The sequence below is a fragment of the Bubalus kerabau genome, chromosome 10 (genome assembly GCF_029407905.1).
Source record: "Bubalus kerabau isolate K-KA32 ecotype Philippines breed swamp buffalo chromosome 10, PCC_UOA_SB_1v2, whole genome shotgun sequence".
NCBI lineage: Eukaryota > Metazoa > Chordata > Mammalia > Artiodactyla > Bovidae > Bubalus > Bubalus kerabau.
Genome location: NC_073633.1, coordinates 81,857,625 through 81,880,384, shown reverse-complemented (window position 1 = coordinate 81,880,384; position 22,760 = coordinate 81,857,625). Strand labels below are relative to the sequence as shown.

The window sequence follows — 22,760 nt, the reverse complement described above, 5'->3', positions numbered from 1 at the left end:
AAGAGCCACACAATACAAAAATGGCCCCAAAAGTTATCCCCCATGAGCCAGGAGCATCACCCAGAGCCAGAGTTCAAGTCAACATTTCAGGGGTCCTCTGGGGATGCGATGGAAGCTGTGTACTTTGTGGGTGTCAGACATGCCCCTTGGACTCTGGCCTTCAGGACTATGTCACATTCCCTAGCTAAAAACTGACCCCAGGACTGATTCTCCATGAGAACATCTGTCCCTTCCCACCTAGATCTTGGCATCAAATTAAATTCCATCTAGAAGGGGAAAGCAAGCACTCTGAAAGAACTGGAGAGTGTGCAGGCGCCCCAGAGAGCACAGGGCAAGCCCTCTGTGTGCAGCTGCAGGGTTTCCAGTAAGAAGCCCCTTCCTGCCCAGAACAGGTCCTCTCCAGGCAAGGTGGTGAGTGCCAGCAGGTGGGAAAGAGCTCTGTTAGTGATAGTCATCACACGGATGGCCCAGTGAGTAAAATCATGAGCTTTTTGCCAAGGTTCTCATGAGACATTTAGTCTTTGGAACTTGTCTCTGATAAGGTAGGCTGAAAAAGATGGCAGAAGGGCTTTCTCCTGCAGAAGTTGCTCCTAAAAGACCTGCCATTTCTCTGCGCTTGGGGACCAACCAAGGGGACCCTAACCAAACTGCCTGTTTTTCTCCCTGGGGGACAGGATAACTTCGGGTACGACCTGGCTGCAGTGGAGGCTGCCAAGAAGAAGCACGAGGCCATCGAGACAGACACGGCCGCCTACGAGGAGCGGGTGCGGGCCCTGGAGGACTTGGCCCAGGAGCTGGAGCAGGAGAACTACCATGACCAGAAGCGCATCACGGCCCGCAAGGACAACATCCTGCGCCTGTGGGACTACCTGCAGGAGCTGCTGCGGGCCCGGCGCCAGAGGCTGGAGAAGACGCTGGACCTGCAGAAGCTCTTCCAGGACATGCTGCACAGCATTGACTGGATGGACGGGATCAAGGTGGGCCTGGGCACCCCTGCCCCCTCCACATGGGGCTTCAGCGAGCTGTGCTTCTGTAGGCGCCTCCCAGCCCCACAGCCGAGTCAGAGCAGAGCATCTAAGGCAGCAGAGTGTCTGATGGCATCTGTCTCTCAACAGCTTGGCTCGCTCTGCTCCAGTCTGCTATATCCCCAGTGATCAAGAAATCTGGGGTTCATAGTTACACAGGTGCCGGCCTGCAGGCCCTGGACAAGACAGACCTCCCTCAGGAGCCTGGAGAATCGGGCTCTGAGTAATCACGATCTGACTCTAGTTGGCACCCAGACCTTGGCATCCAGGCCACTGGGAAGTCTGAGTCTCCTCTCCCGCTGTCATAGCGGCTCTCAACTGAAGACTCACAGCAGACTGACTGCGGCTTTTTTTTTTTTTAAGATTTCTCTGATATAGGCCATTTTTTTTATCTTTTTTTTTCTTTATTTTTATTTTAATTGGAGGCTAATTACTTTACAATATTGTGGTGGTTTTTGCCATACATTCACATGAATCACCTTGGGTGTACATGTGTTCCCCATCCTGAAGATATAGGCCATTTTTAAAGTCTGTATTGAATTTGTTGCAGTGTCGCTTAGTTTTATGTTCTGGTTTTTTGGTCCTGAGGCACGTAGGATCTTAGCTCCCCGACCAGGGAACAAACCAATATCCCCTGCATGGAAGGTGAAGTCTTAACCTCTGGACCATGAGGAAAGTCCCCCGTGGAACTTTCTTAAAATACGTACACCCAGGTCCTACCCCTGGGGCACACATGGGCAGACTGAATAGAGGACTTGAACTCTTGAAAGATGCTCCCTGGATGATTCTGATGGGCACCCCCAGTGGGAACTCCCGCTCTGTAGCCTCTTTCCCATGGAGCAGCTGCATTTTCCAGCTGCATCTGACATCCTGGTCCCCAGTGTCATGGACCCTCACTTAGGAAGGTTATTCTCCCAGCATGTGGGTCTCTTCACCTCTCCTTACTCCCTCTGCCCTGTCTGTCCTCTTCGCCAGGCTCACCTCTTGTCTGCTGAGTTTGGGAAGCACTTGTTGGAGGTCGAGGACTTGCTACAGAAACACAAGCTGATGGAGGCTGACATTGCCATCCAAGGGGACAAAGTGAAGGCCATCACCGCGGCCACCCTGCAGTTCACTGAGGGGCCAGGTAAGGCTGCGGGTTGAGGTTTTTCTGTTGAGGCCTCTGGCCCAGCACTCCAGCACCCCAGGGTGGATAAATCTAGCTGTAGAATTCTGCCTCTTTCACCAACACGTGGTACCAGAAAGAAGTTTGAGGGAGAGCAAAATTCTCCAGAGAGCAGGTGACTGCTTCAGTCATCTATTATCAGAAAGGTGTGTAAGCACCAAGAAGGCATCCTTCGTCTTTCATCCTTTCAGCTAGCTCAGGTCTTAAATAGGTGACCCCTGCTGCCTCTCGGAAGAATCATCTAGAAATTAATGCCTGGGTCTTTTTAAAAATAATTTCACATTTTGCATTTCTGCTGAGAGCTGATCCAACTTTTAACCTCTCTTATTCCTGGAGTTTTAGTGGAAACTCATTATAAAGAACCAATTAAAAGCCTATCCTCTGAGCAACTGAGACCCCCTGCATCCAATCCCAAAGCCCCAGTGAGATGGCAGGTTCTAGGTGGTGTGGTTCTAGATCTGAAGCTTGCCCAGAGATGATGAAGCCCTTGTCCCCTTTGTCCTTCCTCTTCCCATGCCATCCAGGGTACCAGCCTTGTGACCCCCAGGTCATCCGGGATCGTGTCAGCCACCTGGAACAGTGCTTTGAGGAGCTGAGCAACACGGCAGCTGGGCGCAAGGCCCAGCTGGAGCAGTCCAAGCGGCTCTGTAAGTTCTTCTGGGAGATGGATGAGGCCGAGAGCTGGATCAAGGAGAAGGAGCAGATTTACTCCTCCCTGGACTATGGCAAGGACCTGACCAGCGTGCTCATCCTGCAGCGTAAGCACAAAGCCTTTGAGGATGAGCTGCGCGGGCTGGATGCCCACCTGGACCAGATCTTCCGGGAGGCTGAGGGCATGGTGGCACGCAAGCAGTTTGGGCATGAGCAGATTGAGGTCCGGATCAAGAAGGTGTCTGACCAGTGGAACGAGCTGAAGGACCTGGCTGCCTTTTGCAAGAAAAACCTCCAGGACACTGAGAACTTCTTCCAGTTCCAGGGCGATGCAGATGATCTGAAGGCCTGGCTACAGGATGCCCACCGGCTGCTCTCAGGGGAAGACGTGGGGCAGGATGAAGGGGCCACACGGGCCCTGGGGAAAAAGCACAAGGACTTCCTGGAGGAGCTGGAGGAGAGCCGCGGAGTGGTGGAGCACCTGGAACAGCAGGCACAGGCCTTCCCCCAAGGGTTCCAGGATTCCCCAGACGTGACCAACCGGCTGCAGGCACTCCGGGATCTCTACCAGCAGGTGGTGGCCCAGGCGGACATGCGGCAGCAGAGGCTGCAGGATGCCCTGGACCTGTACACGGTGTTTGGGGAGACAGACGCCTGTGAGCTGTGGATGGGCGAGAAGGGGAAGTGGCTGGCCCAGATGGAGATCCCGGACACGCTGGAGGACCTGGAGGTCGTGCAGCACAGGTCAGAGCTGGCCCTCCCCTCTCACCACCCGCTACAGTCTGCACTTCTAGTCCCCAAACAGCCTGCAGATCAGCAAGGCCCTCTCTGAGAGGCTGTGGATGCCCTTTGTCCCAGAGGCCAGGCACCAGGAGTCACGAGTTCTCATCTGGCTCTGTGGCTTTGGGTACTTCACCCCCGCCTCCCCCACCCCGGGGCCTTTCCCAAAGGGGCTCTTTCTAGTCCAAGTGTTCAATGACTTTTCAGTGACAACAGCCTTTGTTCAAATGAATTGTATATGGAACCCCTGATATGTGACACAGAGGAAAGTGGAGGGGACATGATTAAGGGGGAGGTGAGAGGCTAGAGCCCATAAGCTCTGTCTTTTGGTGGCAGTCCCTAAACCACATGAACCCTCAGGGGCCTCAGAGACCAGTTTGTAAACCGTCAGTCCAAGGCCACTCTCATTTGCAGTATTTGAGTTCCATCAGCACTCCAGCATGGCAAGGCTTGTCCCCAGCATCCTGAGTACAGAATCCAAGGAGCTGAGAGAAAGAGGCCACTCCTTGATCCCATCCCAGTGGTCCCATGCTGATGCTGGAGGGACCTGGGCTCTTATATCAGAGGGGTCAGCTTTCATAACACAGGATGCCCACAGCCTCAGCAGCGCACCCTTCTCCTCCCCAGGGACAGAGCACCTGATTGGGGAGGTAACCTTCAGGTGGAAGCAGTGGAACCGTGTTCATGAGCAGCAGCTGGGCCAGTGGAGGTGTGGCAGGTGCTTTCTGTGGCCATCAACACCGCCCACACCTCATTTTTCCTCCATCTCTGTTGAGGCACTGGCCTGTATAAGTAACCAGTCTCTCCTAGCCTCATCCAGGAAATGCTAAACCATGAAACTGGACCCATGAACCAGAAAAGAGGGAGTGTCAGCACACCTTTCTCCTTTCTCCCCTCTTACCTGGTGGAAGGAGAAAGCAAGAGCGTGGCAGAAAGCAAAAGCCGCCGCTGCCTTAGCAATCCTCATTTTCTCTGTCCACATCAGGTTTGACATCCTGGACCAGGAGATGAAGACGTTGATGACTCAGATTGATGGCGTGAACCTTGCTGCCAACAGCCTGGTAGAGAGTAACCACCCACGCAGTGCGGAAGTGAAGAAGTACCAGGACCGCCTGAACACCAGGTGCGATGTGGGGAGGGCTTGGAGATGGGGGCTTCTTTTCTGGCACATCTGTGGGGTGTGGCCCGGAAGTCAGGAGGCCTGCTATGCGTGCCAGGTTTGTACCCTCAGAGTTCCTGCCTCCATCTGCCATGGTCTCCTTCTGACCCTGGAGCTATAGCCTCAGGGAGGAGGGACCTGGGTGGTGACCAGCCCAGGGAGAGAGATGTGTTCACAGAGCTGCAGTGCTGTGCCTGGAGTGGGTGTGTGCTGAGCAATGGAGGAATGCCCTGAGTGCCTCCACAGTTAGAATCAGGCCATGTGGTTCTTAGGCCACATTTCCCCGCAGGTTCTTAGGCAGGGAAGATTGTTTTCTGAGAGCTCTTAAGTACTGTCCATAAAAGAAAGCTCCTGCTTATGCCAAAATGCGGCATTGATAATGAGACTAGCTTGAATGAAGAGGAGAATTAGCAAGAAGCCTTGAGCACACGTCATGGCCAGAAGGAAAAACAGGCCCTAAGGAGCCTTTGGAGAGGGACTGCTTAGGATGTAATTGCCACACCAGGACAGCACATGCCCCTGTGTTCCGCTCAATGCCCTGGGCTTTACATGCACAGCTCCATGCTCACTGCCTCACCACTGCCCCAACCCATTACCCCACACTTGTGCCTGAGCCCTGCTCTGCCTGAGGCAACCCGAGAGGTGGGGTTAGGGAAGACTTGGCTGTAAAGAAAAGGAGCAGCACAGGGTGCTTAAGAGGAGGCAAGGGGTAACCTCCTGATACTTGGGAGCCACCAGATTGTCTCAGCATCCAAAGAAGGGGGCTGTAGTTCAGGAGGGTCCTCTGCCAGCTGAGGTTTATGCCAAGGAGGGGGATACCTCCAGTTCTTCTTTAGGCTTGGCGGTAACAGTGATGCGTGTGTGTGTGTGCGTGCGTGCACGCACACACGCGCGTATGTGAGACAGACAGGAGGAACTTGTCAGCCAGTAATCTGCTGCTTTGAGGAGCTATAGTCAGAGAATGCTGTTACAGACCCCTAATCCATGCACTGTCCTAAGTGGAATACACCAAGGTACTTGCCATCCTTAGAGGCCTGAAAAGGTAAGATGGGTTTCCATTACATCTGAGAATTGGAAGCTTCCCGAGCCACATTTCCCAGGCAGCCCGCATCCTGCACAAACGCTTCCTTCCCATGTAGCCCACCCCACTTGGGGTCAGTCCCTTTTGTTAAAAAGTTGGCTTTCGGAGAAGGAAATGGCAACCCACTCCAGTATTCTTGCCTGGAAAAGTCCATGGACAGAGGAGCCTGGCTGGCTGCAGTCCATGGGGTTACATGACTGAGCATGTGTGCACGAGGGTGGAGGGTCACGGGTTGGTAGCAATAAACTGGTAGAACTAAAAAAAAAAAAAAAAAAGTCAGCTTTCATCGTGAGTGGAAATCTGCCTCCTTGAAATTTGTATATATCGGTTCTGGCTTTGCCTGTTAGAGATATTGAAACTTACTCCAATTCTTCTTCCACGTGATAGCTCTTCGACTGTTTCTAAAGACAACTGTCCTCCTTCACCTGCTCCCACGGTCCTGCTTCCATGTGGGTGCCGTTCTCTCTACAGGGTCCATCCTCCTCCAACAATATGGTCTAAACTGTGCTTATTTTCAGGCCAGTACAGGTTTTTCTCCTTCACAGTTTCCAGGATGAAAAAGTATCTTTCCTTGACTGATTTAGAGTTTCACACTCTACCTTTTATTATAATTACTTTCATCTTTTAAGAACTTTTCTACTAGACTGTAAGTGAATAAAGAGCAGTATCTTATAGTGGCCACAGTATCTTATACAATGCCCACGGTATCTTATATAGTGTCCACAGCATCGTATATAGCGTCCACAGCTCTGAGTGCCAAGATTTTATTGTCTGAGGCTCCCTCTGTTGGGAATGTTCTTTTCGCAGGTATCCTCACTCCCACACGTTACTCAGACCTCAGGTCACGTGTCCTCTTCTTGGTGCAGTTTACACTGACCACCCCATTCACAGTATCATCTCCTCCTTCCCATCCAGTTCCTCTGCCTCAATCCCATTTTCTTGCTTCCTTTTAAAGATTTTTAAAAATTGTTTATTCGTTTATTTTTGGCTGCGCTGGGTCTTCATTGCTGCATGCAGGCTTTCTGTAGTTTCAGTGAGTGGGATCTACTCTCTAGTTGCAGCAAGCAGGGGTTACTCTCTAACTGCAGTGTGCGGGCTTCTCATTGCTGTGGCTTCTCTTGTGGACCCCAGGCTTTAGGCATGTGGGCTTCAGTAGTTGCCACTCACAGGCCTTAGAAGTTACAGAAAAAGGGCTTAGATGCCCCGCAGCATGTGCAATCTTCCTGGACCAGAAAGTGAGCCCATGTCCCCTGCATTGGCAGGCAGATTCTCAATCACTAGATCACCAGGGAAGTCCCCCTTTTTTTCCCCTTTAAATTGGATTTTTAAAAACTGTTTATTTGGGGGTTTTTGGTCACACCACGTAGCATGTGAGATATTAGTCTCCCAACCTGGTATTGAAGTAGCGCCCCCTGCATTACAAGTGCAGAGTCTCAACCACTGGACCACCAGGGACTGGTGCTTAACTTTTCTCCATTGTACTTGTCACCACTTGATGGAGTAAGCACTTACTTGCCTCTGCCCATTTGAATGGGAGCACTTTACTTCATTCGTGGTTCTACCCCCGGAGCCTAGAACAGTGGCACAAGACACGTACGTGATGCTTGTGTGATGTGACACCGTGCGTGACCGAGGACAGAACGGAAATGTGCCAGGCTCAGCACACCTGGGAGAAGGCAATGGCAACCCACTCCAGTGTTCTTGCCTGGAGAATCCCAGGGACAGAGGAGCCTAGTGGGCTGCCGTCTATAGGGTCTCACAGAGTCGGACACGACTGAAGTGACTTAGCAGCAGCACACCTGAGTCACTCAAGCACTTACCGAATATGTGATTACCGCCCACCATACACATTCTGGTTGACCAATATTATCTTATAATATCTTGGGCCCAGGACCACACCTGGACTCCTGAATGGCCTGGCCAGTGCTGCCTAGAGCAGCTCTAACAACGTCCCCCCTTTTGGAGATGGTGCCGGGGAGGGGAAGGTGGGTTTGGGAAGCAGACGAGACCCGAACGTCACCCTGTCCCCTGTGTGGCCCCTGCCTGGTGGCTGCAGTGAGGCCAAACCAAGAAAAGTCTGGAAAGTCACCATGGAGCCTCCTTCCTAGGGGCACTGCCAGATGATCTCCTGTGGCTTCTGGACGGGGCTGGGAGGCCTCCCAGCCCGGGGGCACCTCGCTTTCCTTTCACAGTAGTTTCAGACCACCTTGAGGGGAACCTCCAGCCCCTTTCCCTTAACATCCAGCCTCAGCAGCATCCGTGTTACAGGCACAAAACTCCCCAGAGGTCAGGGGCCTTACCTCTGGACTCTTCTTCCCTCTTTCCTGGAATTTCCCATCCTTTCTCTGGGCTCGTCCTCCTCTCTCTCTCGGAGCTCCCGATCCTTCCCAGCCCTCTTTCCACTGCTTTGCAGACCTGTCTTCCACCCCGAGACTGAGGTCACCCTGGGAATGCCCACAGTGCACTCTACCCAGTCCATCTGCCTCCTCCCTCTACCTCCATCCCCAGGTGCCTGGGCTTCAAAGATGAGTGACTCAGGGCCCCATCCTTAAATAGCTCACTGCTGGTGATGTGTTCACTGAAGCACAGCTCAGATGACCACTGTGAGACCTGCTCTTACCACCCCTCCTGCTCCTCACAGCTCCCTTAGTCCTTTCTGCCTGGTGTGTGCTATGTACGTCGTACTTTTATATTATTGTTGTTTGATGAGTTTATCGTACTTTCTTTCTAACTCATACACTCCATGGAGCAAAGTCTGGCTATGACTATTATTCCCTAAGGCCCAAAGCCAGAGTAAAGTCTAGCTATGACCGTATGTTCCCAAAGCTCTTCATAATGCTTATACGTTGTGGGTAATCAAGAGAGATGAGCTCAGTTAGTGACTGCACGTTCAGTGCACTCTCGTGTGCTTCCAGGTCACAGTGATGCAGGATGAGTAAACCCAGGTCCAGGGAGGTGTCCCTGGTGGTGTGCCCAGGCTACTGAGAGGCTCTTTAGAAGAGGCTTACTGTGGACCGCACACCAGTTGCAGGACATCTGGCCATCTTTTGCACACTCCCCAGGTTCCTTCCACACAGCACATGAAGGTTAAGCTGTTTTCATTACAATCCCAACTTCTCCTTCCCCCTTCCTCTTCTTCTTCCTTCTCTTCACTACGATTCTTTTCTTTGACAGCCATGCTGGCTTTCCTTAGGCCCTGGGCACTTAGAACATGGTCTTAGACATTTGTGTGGTTCCTCTGGGGCAGCTGGGATCCTGTGTCATAAAGCTTTCTTATGTTGATAATGGGGCGTTTCCAATTATTTTCAGTATAGGCATACCTCAGAAATAATGTGGGTTCAGTTGCAGACCAGCCCAATAATCAAATATCAAGATATCAATATCAAAATAAAATGAGTCACACACAAATTTGGGGAGTTCCCAGTGCATATAAAAGTTGTTTACAAAAAGTACTGTAGGCTGCTAAGTGTGCAACATCATTATGCCTAGGAAAACAATGTACAAACATTAATTTTAAAATACTTTATCGCTAAAAAAAATGCCCATCCTCTGAGCCTTCAGTGAGTCATAACCTTTTTGCAATAGTAACATCAAAGTTCACTGCCCCAGAGCACCGTACGAGTATAATAATGAGAGAGTTTGAAATATTGCAGTAATTACCAAACTATGATAGGCATGAAGTGAGCAGATGTTGCAAAAATGGCACTAATAGATGTTTCAACAAAGGATTGCTACAGATCCTCGATTCATAAAAGAAAACAAAAACAAAAGCCCATAGTATCTGTGAAGTACAGGAAAGCAAAGCTGAATAAAACGAGATATGCTTGCATTTCAAAAAATCTGGGAACTTGTATGTTTGCCTGAGTTTCAACTACATATAGAGCTTACATACAGAGCATCATGTTGCTTTATTGATGGTTGTAATAACATCACAGCTCACCTCCTGCTAATGGAAAGCTCTGGCAGTTCTGTTGTCTTGGGTAAAATTGGATACACTGATGCATCACAGTTGGTTGGAGAGATGACTCTTTTTTCACTGTGCAGGTTCTATCAGGGGAGACTCTGGTGGGAAATCTGGAAGGGACACCCTGTGGGAAAGGTGAAGGAAGAGGCTGACTCCCGTCTCCCTCGGCAGGTGGCAGGACTTCCAGACCATGGTGTCCGAACGGCGGGAGGAAGTGGACTCGGCCCTCCGGGTCCACAACTACTGCGTGGACTGCGAGGAGACTGGCAAGTGGATCATGGACAAGACGAAGGTGGTGGAGTCCACAAAGGACCTGGGTCGGGACCTGGCGGGGGTCATTGCCATCCAGCGCAAGTTGTCGGGGCTGGAGCGTGACGTGGCTGCCATCCAGGCCCGTCTGGGCACCCTGGAGCGGGAGTCACAGAGGTTGATGGCGTCACACCCTGAGCTGAAGAAGGACATTGAGCAGAGGCAGGCGTACGTGGAGGAGCTGTGGCAGGGCCTAAAGCAGGCCTTGAAGAGCCAGGAGGCCTCCCTGGGGGAAGCCAGCCAGCTGCAGGCCTTCCTGCAGGATCTGGATGCCTTCCAGGCCTGGCTATCCACGACCCAGAAGGATGTGGCCTCCAAGGACATGCCCGAGTCCCTCCCGGAGGCCGAGCAGCTCCTGCAGCAGCACATGGCCATCAAGGACGACATCGACAGGCACCAGGAGAGCTACCAGAAAGTCAGGGTGTCCGGGGAAAAGGTGACCCATGGCCAGACGGACCCAGAGTACCTGCTCCTGGGCCAGCGACTAGACGGCCTAGAAAAGGGCTGGGATGCCCTGAGCCGGATGTGGGAGAGCCGCAGCCAGGCCCTCACCCAGTGCCTCGGCTTCCAGGAGTTCCAGAAAGATGCCAAGCAGGCTGAGGCCATCCTCAGCAACCAGGTAGGGAGAGGCACTGGGGGCTGGGGGCATCTCTCAAGGCAAGAGAGAATTTGTAGGTTATAAGCCTGCGGACGTGCTACAGGGCTCAGGGATCACACTGTGCTTTTCTTAGTTTCTCTCTAGTTCAGGGGACAGTCCTCTTTGTTCCTTATCATGTGCCCTTTCCAGTCCCGTGTCCCAAACTGTGTCTTATTCTTGGGCCAGTTAAAGGCTTGTTGTTGTTGTTCAGTCGCTCAGTCACGTCTGACTCTTTGTGACCCCATGGACTGCAGCATACGAGGCTTCCCTGTCCTTCACCATCTCCTGGAGTTTGCTCAGACTCATGTGCATTGAGTTAGCAATGCCATCCAACAATCTCATCTTCTGTTATCCCCTTCTCTTCTTGCCTTCAGAGAAGAATATTTCCCTGGATGGCTATCCTTCCATCTGGTTTGGGTACCCTACTCATCAGGTGCCCTGGGCCCGGGCAGGAAACAGGACTCAGGGACCTTCCTCCCTGCACAACTGCAGGGGGTGCCATTCATGCTGTAGCCTGCATGGCTGCACACGGTGCTCCTGCCTGGCAAGGGCCCTCTCCTCCACCTCCTCACCTCCATGCCTTGTCTGGAAACTTGCTTCGACAGGAATATACCCTGGCTCACTTGGAGCCCCCAGACTCCCTAGAAGCTGCAGAGGCCGGGATCCGGAAGTTTGAGGATTTCTTGGTGTCTATGGAGAACAACCGGGATAAGGTTTTGAGTCCTGTGGACTCTGGAAACAAGCTGGTAGCTGAGGGGAACCTCTACTCAGACAAGATCAAGGAGAAGGTGCAGCTGATTGAGGACAGGTACTCTCTGCCCCGAGGGTCAGGGGGCCGGAGCCAGGTAGGGTAGTGGTGCAGTACACAGCACCCTCGTGACTTGTGGTTCCGGCTTTCCTTGCAGGCACAGGAAGAACAACGAGAAGGCCCAAGAGGCCTCGGACCTTCTGAAAGACAACCTGGAGCTCCAGAACTTCCTGCAGAACTGCCAGGAGGTAAGGCTCCAGCCAGGCTGGCCACTTTGCAGGAGATTCCCTCTAGAAGCATGGTGCCCTGGAGGTGGGAAGTCCTTTCTAACTCAGGAGTCTGGATTCCACAAGCAGAGAGCTCTGGGCTCATAATGGCTTAAGTCCTTCATCTTCTAGAATCTGGTTTCACGATTTTTTTTTTTTCAAATCTGTAAAGATATCTTTTAATTTGTCAAGTCTGGGGCAAGATTTCTCAAAAAGTGCCCCGAGGACTATCTGTATTAGAATCACCTAGGGCTCTGGTCAGGGTTGGCCTGAAAGTCATGTGACCTTTGCATTCATACAGGGCCCGGTATGTACAAGGGCCTCCTGTTTGGTTTAATACTCTGCTGTTGCTGGCTTGCAATTCTTAATGACTTTGAATATTTCCATTTTACACCAGGCCCTGCAAATTATGGAGCTGGTCCTGGCTCTAGTTAAACTCAGACTTCTGGGCCCCAGTTGGGCCCAGATGAATCAGAACTTAGGGGGTAAGATAGAGAGCAGCATTCTCAACAAGCTTTTCGGTTGGAGAACTGCTGACTCAGAAGTTCCTCACTCAGCCTGGGGTGAGCTGTCCAGGAAAATCTTTACCCTGCACTCCTAGGTCTCTCCATGAACAGTGCTTCCAAGTGGAATGGGGCTTCCCCTGACATTTTTGTTGCTTCCATCCTCATACCCCTTTGCTCTCAACTCAAATGACTTTGTACTCACCCACCTCTGCCCTTGGTACAAGCCAAGCTTGGTGTAATGCCAGGACATCTTGGAAACATGAGAGACTCAAAAGTTCTTCCTTCACTGTTATTATAGGATCTGCCCTTGGCTTTGTCCTCAGATAACATTTTTTTCACCCTACTGCCAAAGGGTGGGTTTAACCCACCATTCAGTAAAATCATGTTGAGCTACTGTTATAGGCCAGGCCCTGTCCTCGGTCCTGGAAATGTGGAGAGAAGTGTGAATATCCTGGTGTCGTACTGCACGTGTCCTAGAGGGGAAGACATGGTGGAGCCTGTGTTTCAGCCCTGAGACTACGCAGGTTAAGTCTCCTGTCCTGGGAGTTAGGGATCCTGAGTCAGAGGGGAGTACTCTGTTGTGTTCATACTTCCTCCCCTTGGCCTTCTTCTTCTGCAGCCAGAGGTGGGCAGCAGGTTCATCCATGAGCCCCTGGCCAAAGAGGGACACTCAGGGACCATGGATCCCATTCTTTCTGCCCACAGCTCACTCTCTGGATCAATGACAAGCTGCTAACATCTCAGGATGTCTCCTATGATGAAGCTCGAAACCTTCATAACAAATGGCTAAAGCACCAGGCATTCATGGCAGAGCTGGCTTCCCACCAGGGGTGGCTGGAGAACATTGACGCGGTGAGCAGAGCAAGTTATGGGGTCTCTGCTTGGGGATGCTTCCTTGAGTGGGGCTGCACATGGGGCACAGACACTGGCCCGGAGCTTGCTGAGCAGTAAAGAACCTGGATGTGAAAAACTTCTCCAAGTAGTAGTTAAACCTTGGAACTCCTGATAATCTGATGTTGTTAAGCCTACATAGAATGGGTGCCTCCTGTGGGTCACTTGAGTCTCGGGACAGTCCAGGACGCTAAGAACATGAGCCTGTGCATCCAGTGCCAGGAGGGCAGTAATCTCTTGTCTGCCATCCATCATCCTCACCAGGATGTCCTGCCCAGAGGCAGGGGGATCTGTGAGATGAGCAGAGTGGGCCAGGGACTACTGACCCTCATTGTTTGGATGAGCAGAACCACCAGGGAGTTGTCATTCATAGCAGAGGTCCTGTCTGTGACAAGCTTGTCCAGGGGCCCAAGTCAAAAATATGGCTGGAGTCAGGCCTGGGAAGAGAAAGAGAGGAGAAAGAGGAACCTCTTGCTCCTGTGGCTATCCAGAAAAAGCAGGCCTGGGAGCCACACAAGTTTGTGTCCATCGTAGTTAAGTGTACAGGCTCCAAGCCAGGCTGCCTGACTCCTTAACCTCCACATGCCTCAGTTTCTGGTGCAAATAACTCTGGAGGTACAGAGTTTTTCAGCTAAGCCTCACCCAAGTTCTAGACAGATCCATTGCCTCACCAACCTCCCCTCAGTTAGCCCTTGGCAACCACCTGGAGCAAGGCGACTCTCCAAGGGTCCTCTCCAACACTGTAGGGTGAACATTTCTCCTTCGCCACACAGGAAGGAAAGCAGCTGATGGAAGAGAAGCCCCAGTTTGCGGCCCTGGTGTCGCAGAAGCTGGAAGCCCTGCACCAGCTCTGGGACGAGCTTCAGGCCAACACACAAGAGATGGCACAGCACCTGTCAGCTGCCAGGAGCTCTGACCTGCGCTCGCAAACCCAGGCCGACCTCAACAAGTGGATCCGGGCCATGGAGGACCAGCTGCAGTCAGACGACCTGGGCAAGGACCTGACCAGTGTCAACAGGATGCTGGCTAAGCTGAAGGCAAGTGAACGGGTTGCAGACTGGGGCCGTTGGCATGGAGGGAGTCTTGGCAGCAAATCTGCAACCTGAAAGGGAGTACCATCCTGTTCCCTTAGCTAGGCTGGCTTTTATCATGTCTCCCAGTTTATAACCCAGCTCCTGCCCTCTGCGGCAGGTAAGACAGGGATGGATCCAGCCAGGGTGATAAAAGTGTGCATAAGAAGTGTGGCATAGGTGCTCAGAGAAGCAAAAGGTGAGGTGGGGGCAATCCAAGAAGACTCCCTGGGGAAGGCTGAGTGCAAGCCAGGCCTTGGAGGATTGGTGGGACGTGGACGGACGATGAGGAGGAGGGGGGCTTGCCAGGTGCCAGGCCCGGTGCCGACACCATCCTCTCATGTCCCAGCGCGTGGAGGACCAAGTGAATGTGCGCAAGGAGGAGCTGGAGGAGCTGTTTGCCCAGATGCCCTCGCTGGGAGAGGAGGCGGGGGATGAAGACTTGAGCATCGAGAAGCGGTTCCTGGACCTTCTGGAGCCCTTGGGGAGGAGGAAGAAGCAGCTGGAATCATCCAGAGCCAAGCTGCAGATCAGCCGGGACTTAGAGGATGAGACGGTGAGTGGGCACAGCAGCCCCCCCTTCCCCAGCTGTCATCGGAGTGGCTGGCTGCTGCCCAGGGCAGTTCTTGGTAGGAGACGCCTGGTCATCTCACCACCTCATTTCATAGGGTGCTTGTAATGATTACATTAAACATAAAAGTAAGCCAGTGCCCTTTGAAGAGTGGCTCTCTCGTGGACCTTAGGGGCCAGACAGACTTGGGCTCGAGATCCAGCAATGTTGCCACCCGCCTTGAAGTGACCAGGAGCAAGTTACTTGGAGCCTCGGTTCAGAGTATCAGAATGCCCCCCTTTTACAAAACACTGATGGGGTGTTGGGAGGAACAGGAGGGACACAATAGGCAGAGCTGTGTCTGACCCATGGTGAGTGATGGAAGGGTGGCTGTGGTTGTCATCAGCTCTCTCCTGCCCTCTGGTCTCCGCAGCTCTGGGTGGAGGAGAGGCTGCCTCTGGCCCAGTCGACCGACTATGGCACTAACCTGCAAACCGTGCAGCTGTTCATGAAGAAGAATCAGGTGAGTCCTGCTACCTGGTCAGTCCCTCCTGCCCCTGCCACTCCTCAGGGAAGAAGGCCCAGCTCTGACGACACAAAGCCCCAGCAGCAGATTACAGACTACTATTCTTGTTGACAGTTTCAGGGTTCCCAGTCTGTATTCTCCTGCAGCTTTGGTGATAGCAGAGAGAATTCTAGGGGAACCATGGGGGTTGGTGAACAGGAATGAGGAGTCCAGGTGCTTTAGAATTTGGGGCCATTCAGGGCACAGGTGAGTATAGGACCTGGAGGCCCTGGCCTGGGGTTTCACGTGCTTTGCAGCTTCTGTATTCCGTTGCCTCCCTGAGAGGAGGCTCATAGCTCCTGGTGTCTCTCCTGTCGCTGCTTTGTCCCTCTTTCAGGGCTAAGCTTAGCCAGTTAGGTCTCCTCAGGGCAAGTAGGCTTCTACTCTCTGAAACACAAGAGGATGCTTGTGGGGCTCTAACCCCCGCTTCCTTTAGAGGAAGCCACTAAACTTGGACTCTGAGCCATAGGAGCAAACATCCATTGGCTGTTCTGCTGTTTTAGGCCTGATTGGGAACTTCTGTGGCCTTGGTCAGAAGCCTGGAAGCAAGCAGAGGCTCGTCCTCTGTCAGGGCTGCAGGGAAGCCTGTGTCCTCTGGGAAGGCCAGTGGTATGGGTTTGTGGTCTGACCATGCAGTCTGGCCAGGGGCGGACTGTACCCCTGCTCTTAGTTGGAGTCCCTCCTGCCTGGTTTGCTCTCTGGCTCAGGAAGCGGGGGGCAGCTGCAGTGTCGATCAGGGAGAATCTGGGAACTTAGAGAAGAGCAGAATGTCCCAGAGCGACAGTCGGTACTGCAGCAACTTGGGAAAGGAAGGTCATGGCAGACAGTACTTACTTCTTCCAAAAATGTCAGCAGCCAACATCTGCCCACAGAACCCAGCAACTGTGCAAGGGCATGAATTAATTATACTAAAAGTGGTTTCTTGAAACCTCCCTCTAACTCTTTGCTTCCAGTTGGCATGATCACGGCACTGAGGCTCCAGTGGCAGCACGTAGGTACCCAAACTAGAAAGTGGTGGAGGTAGGGGTTCCACTAACACATCAGCCTCCAGTTAAAGGGGGAAGGCTGGCAGAAGACAGTATCCTTGAGTCCTCAGTTTCCTCTACTATAAAATGAGCCACCTCTGGTCCTTTCAACACTCAATACTTTAGCCTCAGAGTTATTGCCAAATGATTTTCACCTCCCTGGGCTGAATATGGCTATTTCAGGAGAAGGGCAAGAATAATATGGATGGGGTTCCCCTTAACATGAAGGGAAAGACAATCTCTTGGGTAAGTGTGGCTGCTCCAGTAAAGATGATTTTAGGCTAGCCCCGCTAAAGCTGGAATTCCATTTTATCATTCCTTCTATTGCAGTAGTCCGTGTGCATCAGACTCACCCAGAGGGCCTGTTAAAACACACTTGACCGGGCTCCACCCTAGATCCTCTGCAGCAAACTCTGGGAGCAGAGCCTGATAACTTCCGTTTGAGAACCACTGCTCTAATGGCCATCACTGTGACTAGAACCCAACCTGCAAGGTGCCTCATGAAGGGTTCTCAACTCTAGCTGCACATTAGAATCACCCAAGGGAAACCTTTAGACATATGAGTGCCTGGGTCCCATCTCAGATCAATTCATTAGGATCTCTGGGGATGGGGTGGCCCTATCTATGTCTAGTTTCCCCCAGTAATTCAATGTTCAACCAGGGTTAAGAACCACTGTCCAGCCTGGCCTGGCTCCCACCTCCCCCTGAATCTTCTGTCTTATCCCTTTCACCCTCCCTCATAGTATTCTAGCTTGCCTGGCCCTTTGGACCATACAGGTTTCCTTCCAGGGACTTCCTTGACACTGGTTCTGTCCCCCTGCCAGCAATACTCATCCTCCAGATCTCTCTGGAGTTTCTTTCTCTCATCTGTCACGTCTCGCTCAGATGTTATCTGTACAGAAAACCCTTCCTGGACCGCCAGCTAGAGTGGCCACTGCCACGCCTCGGAGAACAATCTTCATCTCATTGGTGTCTGTTCCTCATAGCACCTGTTATCTATGTTCATTTATTTATTTACATGTTTACCCTTTCCTCTACTAGAGTGTACACTTTATGAGGGCAGGGGTTTTGTTTATCTTGTCCCCATATTGTCCCTAGAACTGGGCCTGTTACCTTGGAAATAATTTAATAACTAGGTATTAAATGGATGGAGTCAAGGAACAAGATGTCCTAAGTAAGCACACTGAGCAGAAGCCTAGGAAGGAATTTGCTTAAAAGGAGAGAGACAGAAATAGCTTTCTAGTATACCTGAAGAGTTCATAGATCTCAGGGAAAGTAAACAGGTGAGTGGAAGCTGACACCCTGGGTTGTTTGCATACAATTGCAGAGACCACAGGAAATTGTCTGACTCGAGATTCCAAGCATCAGGTGTAAAGGTGCCTTTCAACAAGTTAGGTGACTTACAGGTATTGATAGTTCCATGTATTTTGAATGCTGACGGTCACAGCACTGGCCATGTATCCTGTTCTTGCCCATCACCAAAGTGGGAAGAAAATACCATTTTGGTAACCAAAGTCTCAAGCAGGAAATAATACAAAGCTCAGAAAAGATTTAAGAAATAGAAACAGGAGAAAACAAAACAAAATCCTACCCTGAATAAAGAACAACTGCTGACTATTGTTTTATACAGAGTAAAAGTTGCTAAAATCAGATCCCAGAAGGCCATTTAGGAGTCATTTTCCAAAAACAACAAACAAACAAAAGTCATTTTCCTCTCCTCTACCACGCACAGCAAATCGAGCTGTGCTGAAATCGAGCTCTACTGAAACAGGAGTAGGGAGCTGTCAGGAGCTCCGGCTCTGGGATCCAAGAGAGCCGTGTTCAAATCCCACCCTGTCACTCAAAGCCCACAGGGACTTAACCGCTCTGTGTTGGCCTCCAGTGTTTATCTCAGAAGCTCACAGGAGGGTGAGAGGAGAGTGGGTGGACCCAGCACTGCGCTGGGCACATGGTCACAGTCCGTTTTTACGGCCACCCGCTCTGCTCAAGCTTCCCTAAGTGGTTTGGGACGAGAGGTGCCCGGGAGGGGCCCTGGGCTGCCCTGCATGGTGGGAAGGCCAGCCCCTGAGCCCTTCCCCTCTGGCCACAGACGCTGCAGAACGAGATCCTGGGCCACACGCCCCGGGTGGAGGATGTGCTGCACAGAGGGCAGCAGCTGGTGGCGGCGGCCGAGATTGACTGCCAGGACATGGAGGAGCACCTGGGGAAGCTGCAAGGCTCATGGGACACACTGCGGGAGGCCGCAGCCAGCCGGCTGCAGCACCTGCAGGAGGCCAGCGAGGCCCAGCAGTACTACCTGGACGCGGGCGAGGCTGAGGCCTGGATCGGCGAACAGAAGTTCTACGTCTTCTCCGATGAGAACCCCCAGGTCGGCTCGGGCAGGGTCCAGGGTTGGGAACCAAAACCAGCTGAGAAGAAGAGCCAGGGGGGAGGTAGGCTGTCAGAGGGGCACCTGGAAGGCCAGGTGTGAGGGGTGAGGGCAGCAGGCAGGGGTCCAGCTGCCTTCAGGACACCCCTCCTCTTGAGAACGTATGATGCATGTACTCCAGCCAGGTGCCCTGTTTGCCAGTTCAGTTGCTCAGTCATGTCCAACTCTTTGCAACCCCATGAACCACAGTATGCCAGGTCTCCCTGCCCATCACCAACTCCCAGAGTCCACCCAAACTCATGTCCATTGAGTCGGTGATGCCATCCAACCATCTCATTCTCTGTCATCCCCTTCTCCTCCTGCCCTCAATCTTTCCCAGCATCAGGGTCTTTTCCAATGAGTCAGCTCTCCGCATCAGGTGGCCAAAGTATTGGAGTTTCAGCTTCAACATCAGTCCCTCCAGTGAACACCCAGGACTGATCTCCTTTAGGATGGACTGGTTGGATCTCCTTGCAGTCCAAGGGACTCTCAAGAGTCTTCTCCAACACCACAGTTCAAAAGCATCAATTTTTCGGCTCTCAGGTTTCCTTATAGTCCAATTCTCATATCCATACATGACTACTGGAAAAACCATAGCCTTGACTAGATGGACCTTCTGAAGTTGGCTGTGAATTTTAGTGTGTGTATCTATATCAAATCACTTTCACATTATACATTTAACCGTGTAGCATTTCTTACTAATTCCTCTACCTACTCCTATGTTGCTTCTAGTTTCTCAGATGTTCAGTTCAGTTCAGTTCAGTCGCTCAGTTGTGTCCGACTCTTTGTGACCCCATGAATCGCAGCACACAGCACGCCAGGCCTCCCTGTCCATCACCATCTCCTGGAGTTCACTCAAACTCACATCCATCGAGTCAGTGATGCCATCCAGCCATCTCATCCTCTGTTGTCCCCTTCTGCTCCTGCCCCCAATCCCTCCCAGCATCAGAGTCTTTTCCAATGAGTCAACTCTTTGCATGAGGTGGCCAAAGTACTGGAGTACTTTAGCATCATCCCTTCCAAAGAACACCCAGGGCTGATCTCCTTTAGGATGGACTGGTTGGATCTCCTTGCAGTCCAAGGGACTCTTAAGAGTCTTCTCCAACACCACAGTTCAAAAGCATCAATTCTTGGGCGCTCAGCTTTCTAGTTAGATTTGCTCTAACCCAAGAGTTCTTCACGTCTTTTTGTGTGTCAGGGGTTCTATGCAGATGTACTGTGGTGGGAGGGTGTGAGAGGTGAGGTTAGGGGATCTCTAAAAGCTGGGGTGATACAGGAAGTTTTCATGAGGAGAGAGGTTGGACCAGGGCCTGGGGGGGTGGATGTCAGGTAAGAATTGAGGGCGTCGAAAGGAAGGTAGGATGCGGGCATTGCCAGGCACTGGGAGTAGCAGGAAGAGACTGTACAGTGCTCCTGGGGTGTCCCGCAAGCCTGGCCCTCCCGCATCTCGGGCACCTCCTGGAGCTGGGCTGTGACCTGGATGAAATGAACTCGTGCCCTGACAGTCTACTTCCTCCCAGGATGAAGAGAGTGCCATCGTGATGCTGAAGCGCCACTTGCGGCAGCAGCGGGCAGTGGAGGAATATGGGAGGAACATCAAGCAGCTGGCTGGCCGGGCCCAGGGCCTGCTATCCGCAGGCCACCCCGAGGGGTGCGTGTGCCTCCGTAGGTGACCTGGCCAGGTCCTGGTCACGCCCCCTGCCCCTGCCAAGCAGGATCCCTTCAGGTCCACGAGTTTGAGAAGTCTACCTTCTGGACTGCTGGTTGGCCCCAGTTCCCTCTTGCATCGTGGTTTAGTGTGACTTCAAACAGGGCTGATGGAAGGAGGCCTGGTTGGCAAAGAGATTAGGGAACAGAGTAGCAAAGCTGCCTGAGTGGTGAATTGAGAGCTCCCGTCTTTGGAGGAGTTAGTCTTCTGCATCTTTTAGCCTAGTCTAACTTTGCTTTTTGTGTGTGGTCCAGAAGGTAGGTCAGGATCTCGCTGTGCCTCGGCAAAATCCTGATATGCCGTCTAAACTGTTGAGTGGTGTGGGTGCAGCGTCAGTGGAGCCCACTGGGTCAGGCACCTCAGGCTGCCCCCAGGCCGGGCCCTGTCCTCAGGGCACCCACAGCAGCCACTTCAGCATCTCCTAAGGAACCCCAGGGACTGAAGAGCCCCTGGTACCGCATATCCCTCCCTAAGGAGCCAAGCAGGCCTGCTGCTGGTGGAGCCAGGCTCAGACTGCCCACTCCCCTGGCAGCCTCCTTGGAAGAACAGTGGAAGAGTTCTCCATCCAGACCAGTCTCTCTGAGCTTCCCAGAGTCAGGGGCAGGGACAGGAGGCAACTCCTGGCAGAGGACACATTTCCTCATCCCCTGAAGCATCATGGTCTAAGGGATGGTTCCTTTTCTTCCAGCTCTTCCCCATGAAAAGTCACTGCCATATCTTGGAAGCTGTGCTCCCCCATGCATCCAGGCCTCAGGGCTGGGAAGGAGGAGGCGGGCTCCTTGAAGCTGGCTGCCCTGGGTTCTTGGCCGCCCCCTCTGAGGACTTTTCTTCTTTTGAATCCCAGAGAACAAATCATCAGACTTCAGGGGCAGGTGGACAAGCAGTATGCAGGGCTGAAGGATATGGCAGAGGAGCGCAGGCGGAAGCTGGAGAACATGTACCACCTGTTCCAGCTCAAGAGGGAGGTGGATGACCTGGAGCAGTGGATTGCAGAGAAGGATACAGTGGCCTCCTCCTCGGAAATGGGGCAAGACTTTGACCACGTGACTGTGAGTATCCTCGGCCCCTGCTTGCTTTGTCTCCCTCTGATGCAGCAGACCTGGGAGCTGTCTCTCCCCTTCCATGCTCACACACACACACACACACACACCTGCCAGGTGCAATGTGCCGCAGTGATGAGGGCTCCCCCATGTGAGCTCAGGCACCCTAGGGAAGGTGTCAGAGCCCAGCTCCAGGCGGTGGCAGGTGCCATTGGGAGTCTATGTGAACCCCGAGCCCTGATAACCAATAACCACATTTCCATCTACCCTTGTCCAGGTGCTCCGGGACAAGTTCCGGGACTTTGCCCGGGAGACCGGGGCGATTGGGCAGGAGCGGGTGGACAACGTGAATGCCATCATTGAGCGGCTCATCGACGCGGGCCACTCCGAGGCAGCCACCATCGCCGAGTGGAAGGACGGGCTGAACGAGATGTGGGCGGACCTGCTAGAGCTCATCGACACGCGCATGCAGTTGCTGGCCGCCTCCTATGACCTGCAGCGCTACTTCTACACTGGTTCCGAGATCCTGGGCCTCATTGGCGAGAAGCACCGCGAGCTGCCCGAGGATGTGGGGCTGGACGCCAGCACCGCGGAGTCCTTCCACCGCACGCACACTGCCTTTGAGCGGGAGCTCCACCTGCTGGGGGAGCAGGTGCCTCTGGTCCCCAGCTGTCCCTCCACCTTGCCCCTGACTAGCATCCCTGGGACCCTGTAGTGTCAGGTCCTCTCCTGGCTTCTAGAGAGGAAATCTCTGGAACAGGCACTCCTTAGAGAGGCAACAGCTCCAGGCAGGAAGGCAGGGAGCAGAGGCTTTCAAATGTTCTTGAGCTTTAGAACTACTTCCCTGGTGGCTCAGATGGTGAAGAGTCTGCCTGCAATGTGGGAGGCCTGGGCTTGATCCCTGGGTCAGGAAGATCTCCTAGAGAAGGGAATGGTTACCCACTCTAGTATTCTTGCCTAGAGAATCCCATGGACAGAGAGCCTGGCGGGCTACAGTCCATGGGGTCGCAATGAGTCGGACATGACTGAGCGGCTAACACTTTCACTTTAAATGGAGCCTTTTCCAAAACCCAATGCAAAGTACCTTAAAATGCAATTTATCTGGTTGTCAGAGTGTTACAGAATCATTAGTGAGTCCACATGTAGCGCTTTTCTAGCACCAGATACTGTTCTAAGCAATACACTCAGCCACACTCTGAGGAAGGGAGTAATG

General features: G+C 52.6%; 1 protein-coding gene across 3 annotated transcripts in view; it reads left to right on the top strand.

Moving 5' to 3' along the window:
- The window catches only part of SPTB (spectrin beta, erythrocytic), a 138,822-nt gene that overhangs the window by 91,185 nt on the left and 24,877 nt on the right, over positions 1 to 22,760 (top strand). For all 3 annotated transcript variants that reach the window (XM_055538352.1, XM_055538350.1, XM_055538353.1), the window contains exons 12-26: positions 675 to 977; positions 2,001 to 2,151; positions 2,715 to 3,585; positions 4,607 to 4,744; positions 9,997 to 10,753; positions 11,377 to 11,579; positions 11,677 to 11,767; positions 12,997 to 13,143; positions 13,956 to 14,219; positions 14,602 to 14,808; positions 15,236 to 15,325; positions 18,482 to 18,760; positions 20,320 to 20,450; positions 21,352 to 21,556; positions 21,825 to 22,199. In XM_055538352.1, the coding sequence (XP_055394327.1) occupies positions 675 to 977; positions 2,001 to 2,151; positions 2,715 to 3,585; positions 4,607 to 4,744; positions 9,997 to 10,753; positions 11,377 to 11,579; positions 11,677 to 11,767; positions 12,997 to 13,143; positions 13,956 to 14,219; positions 14,602 to 14,808; positions 15,236 to 15,325; positions 18,482 to 18,760; positions 20,320 to 20,450; positions 21,352 to 21,556; positions 21,825 to 22,199 (4,212 nt within the window). The remainder of the gene's footprint in view (positions 1 to 674; positions 978 to 2,000; positions 2,152 to 2,714; positions 3,586 to 4,606; positions 4,745 to 9,996; positions 10,754 to 11,376; positions 11,580 to 11,676; positions 11,768 to 12,996; positions 13,144 to 13,955; positions 14,220 to 14,601; positions 14,809 to 15,235; positions 15,326 to 18,481; positions 18,761 to 20,319; positions 20,451 to 21,351; positions 21,557 to 21,824; positions 22,200 to 22,760) is intronic.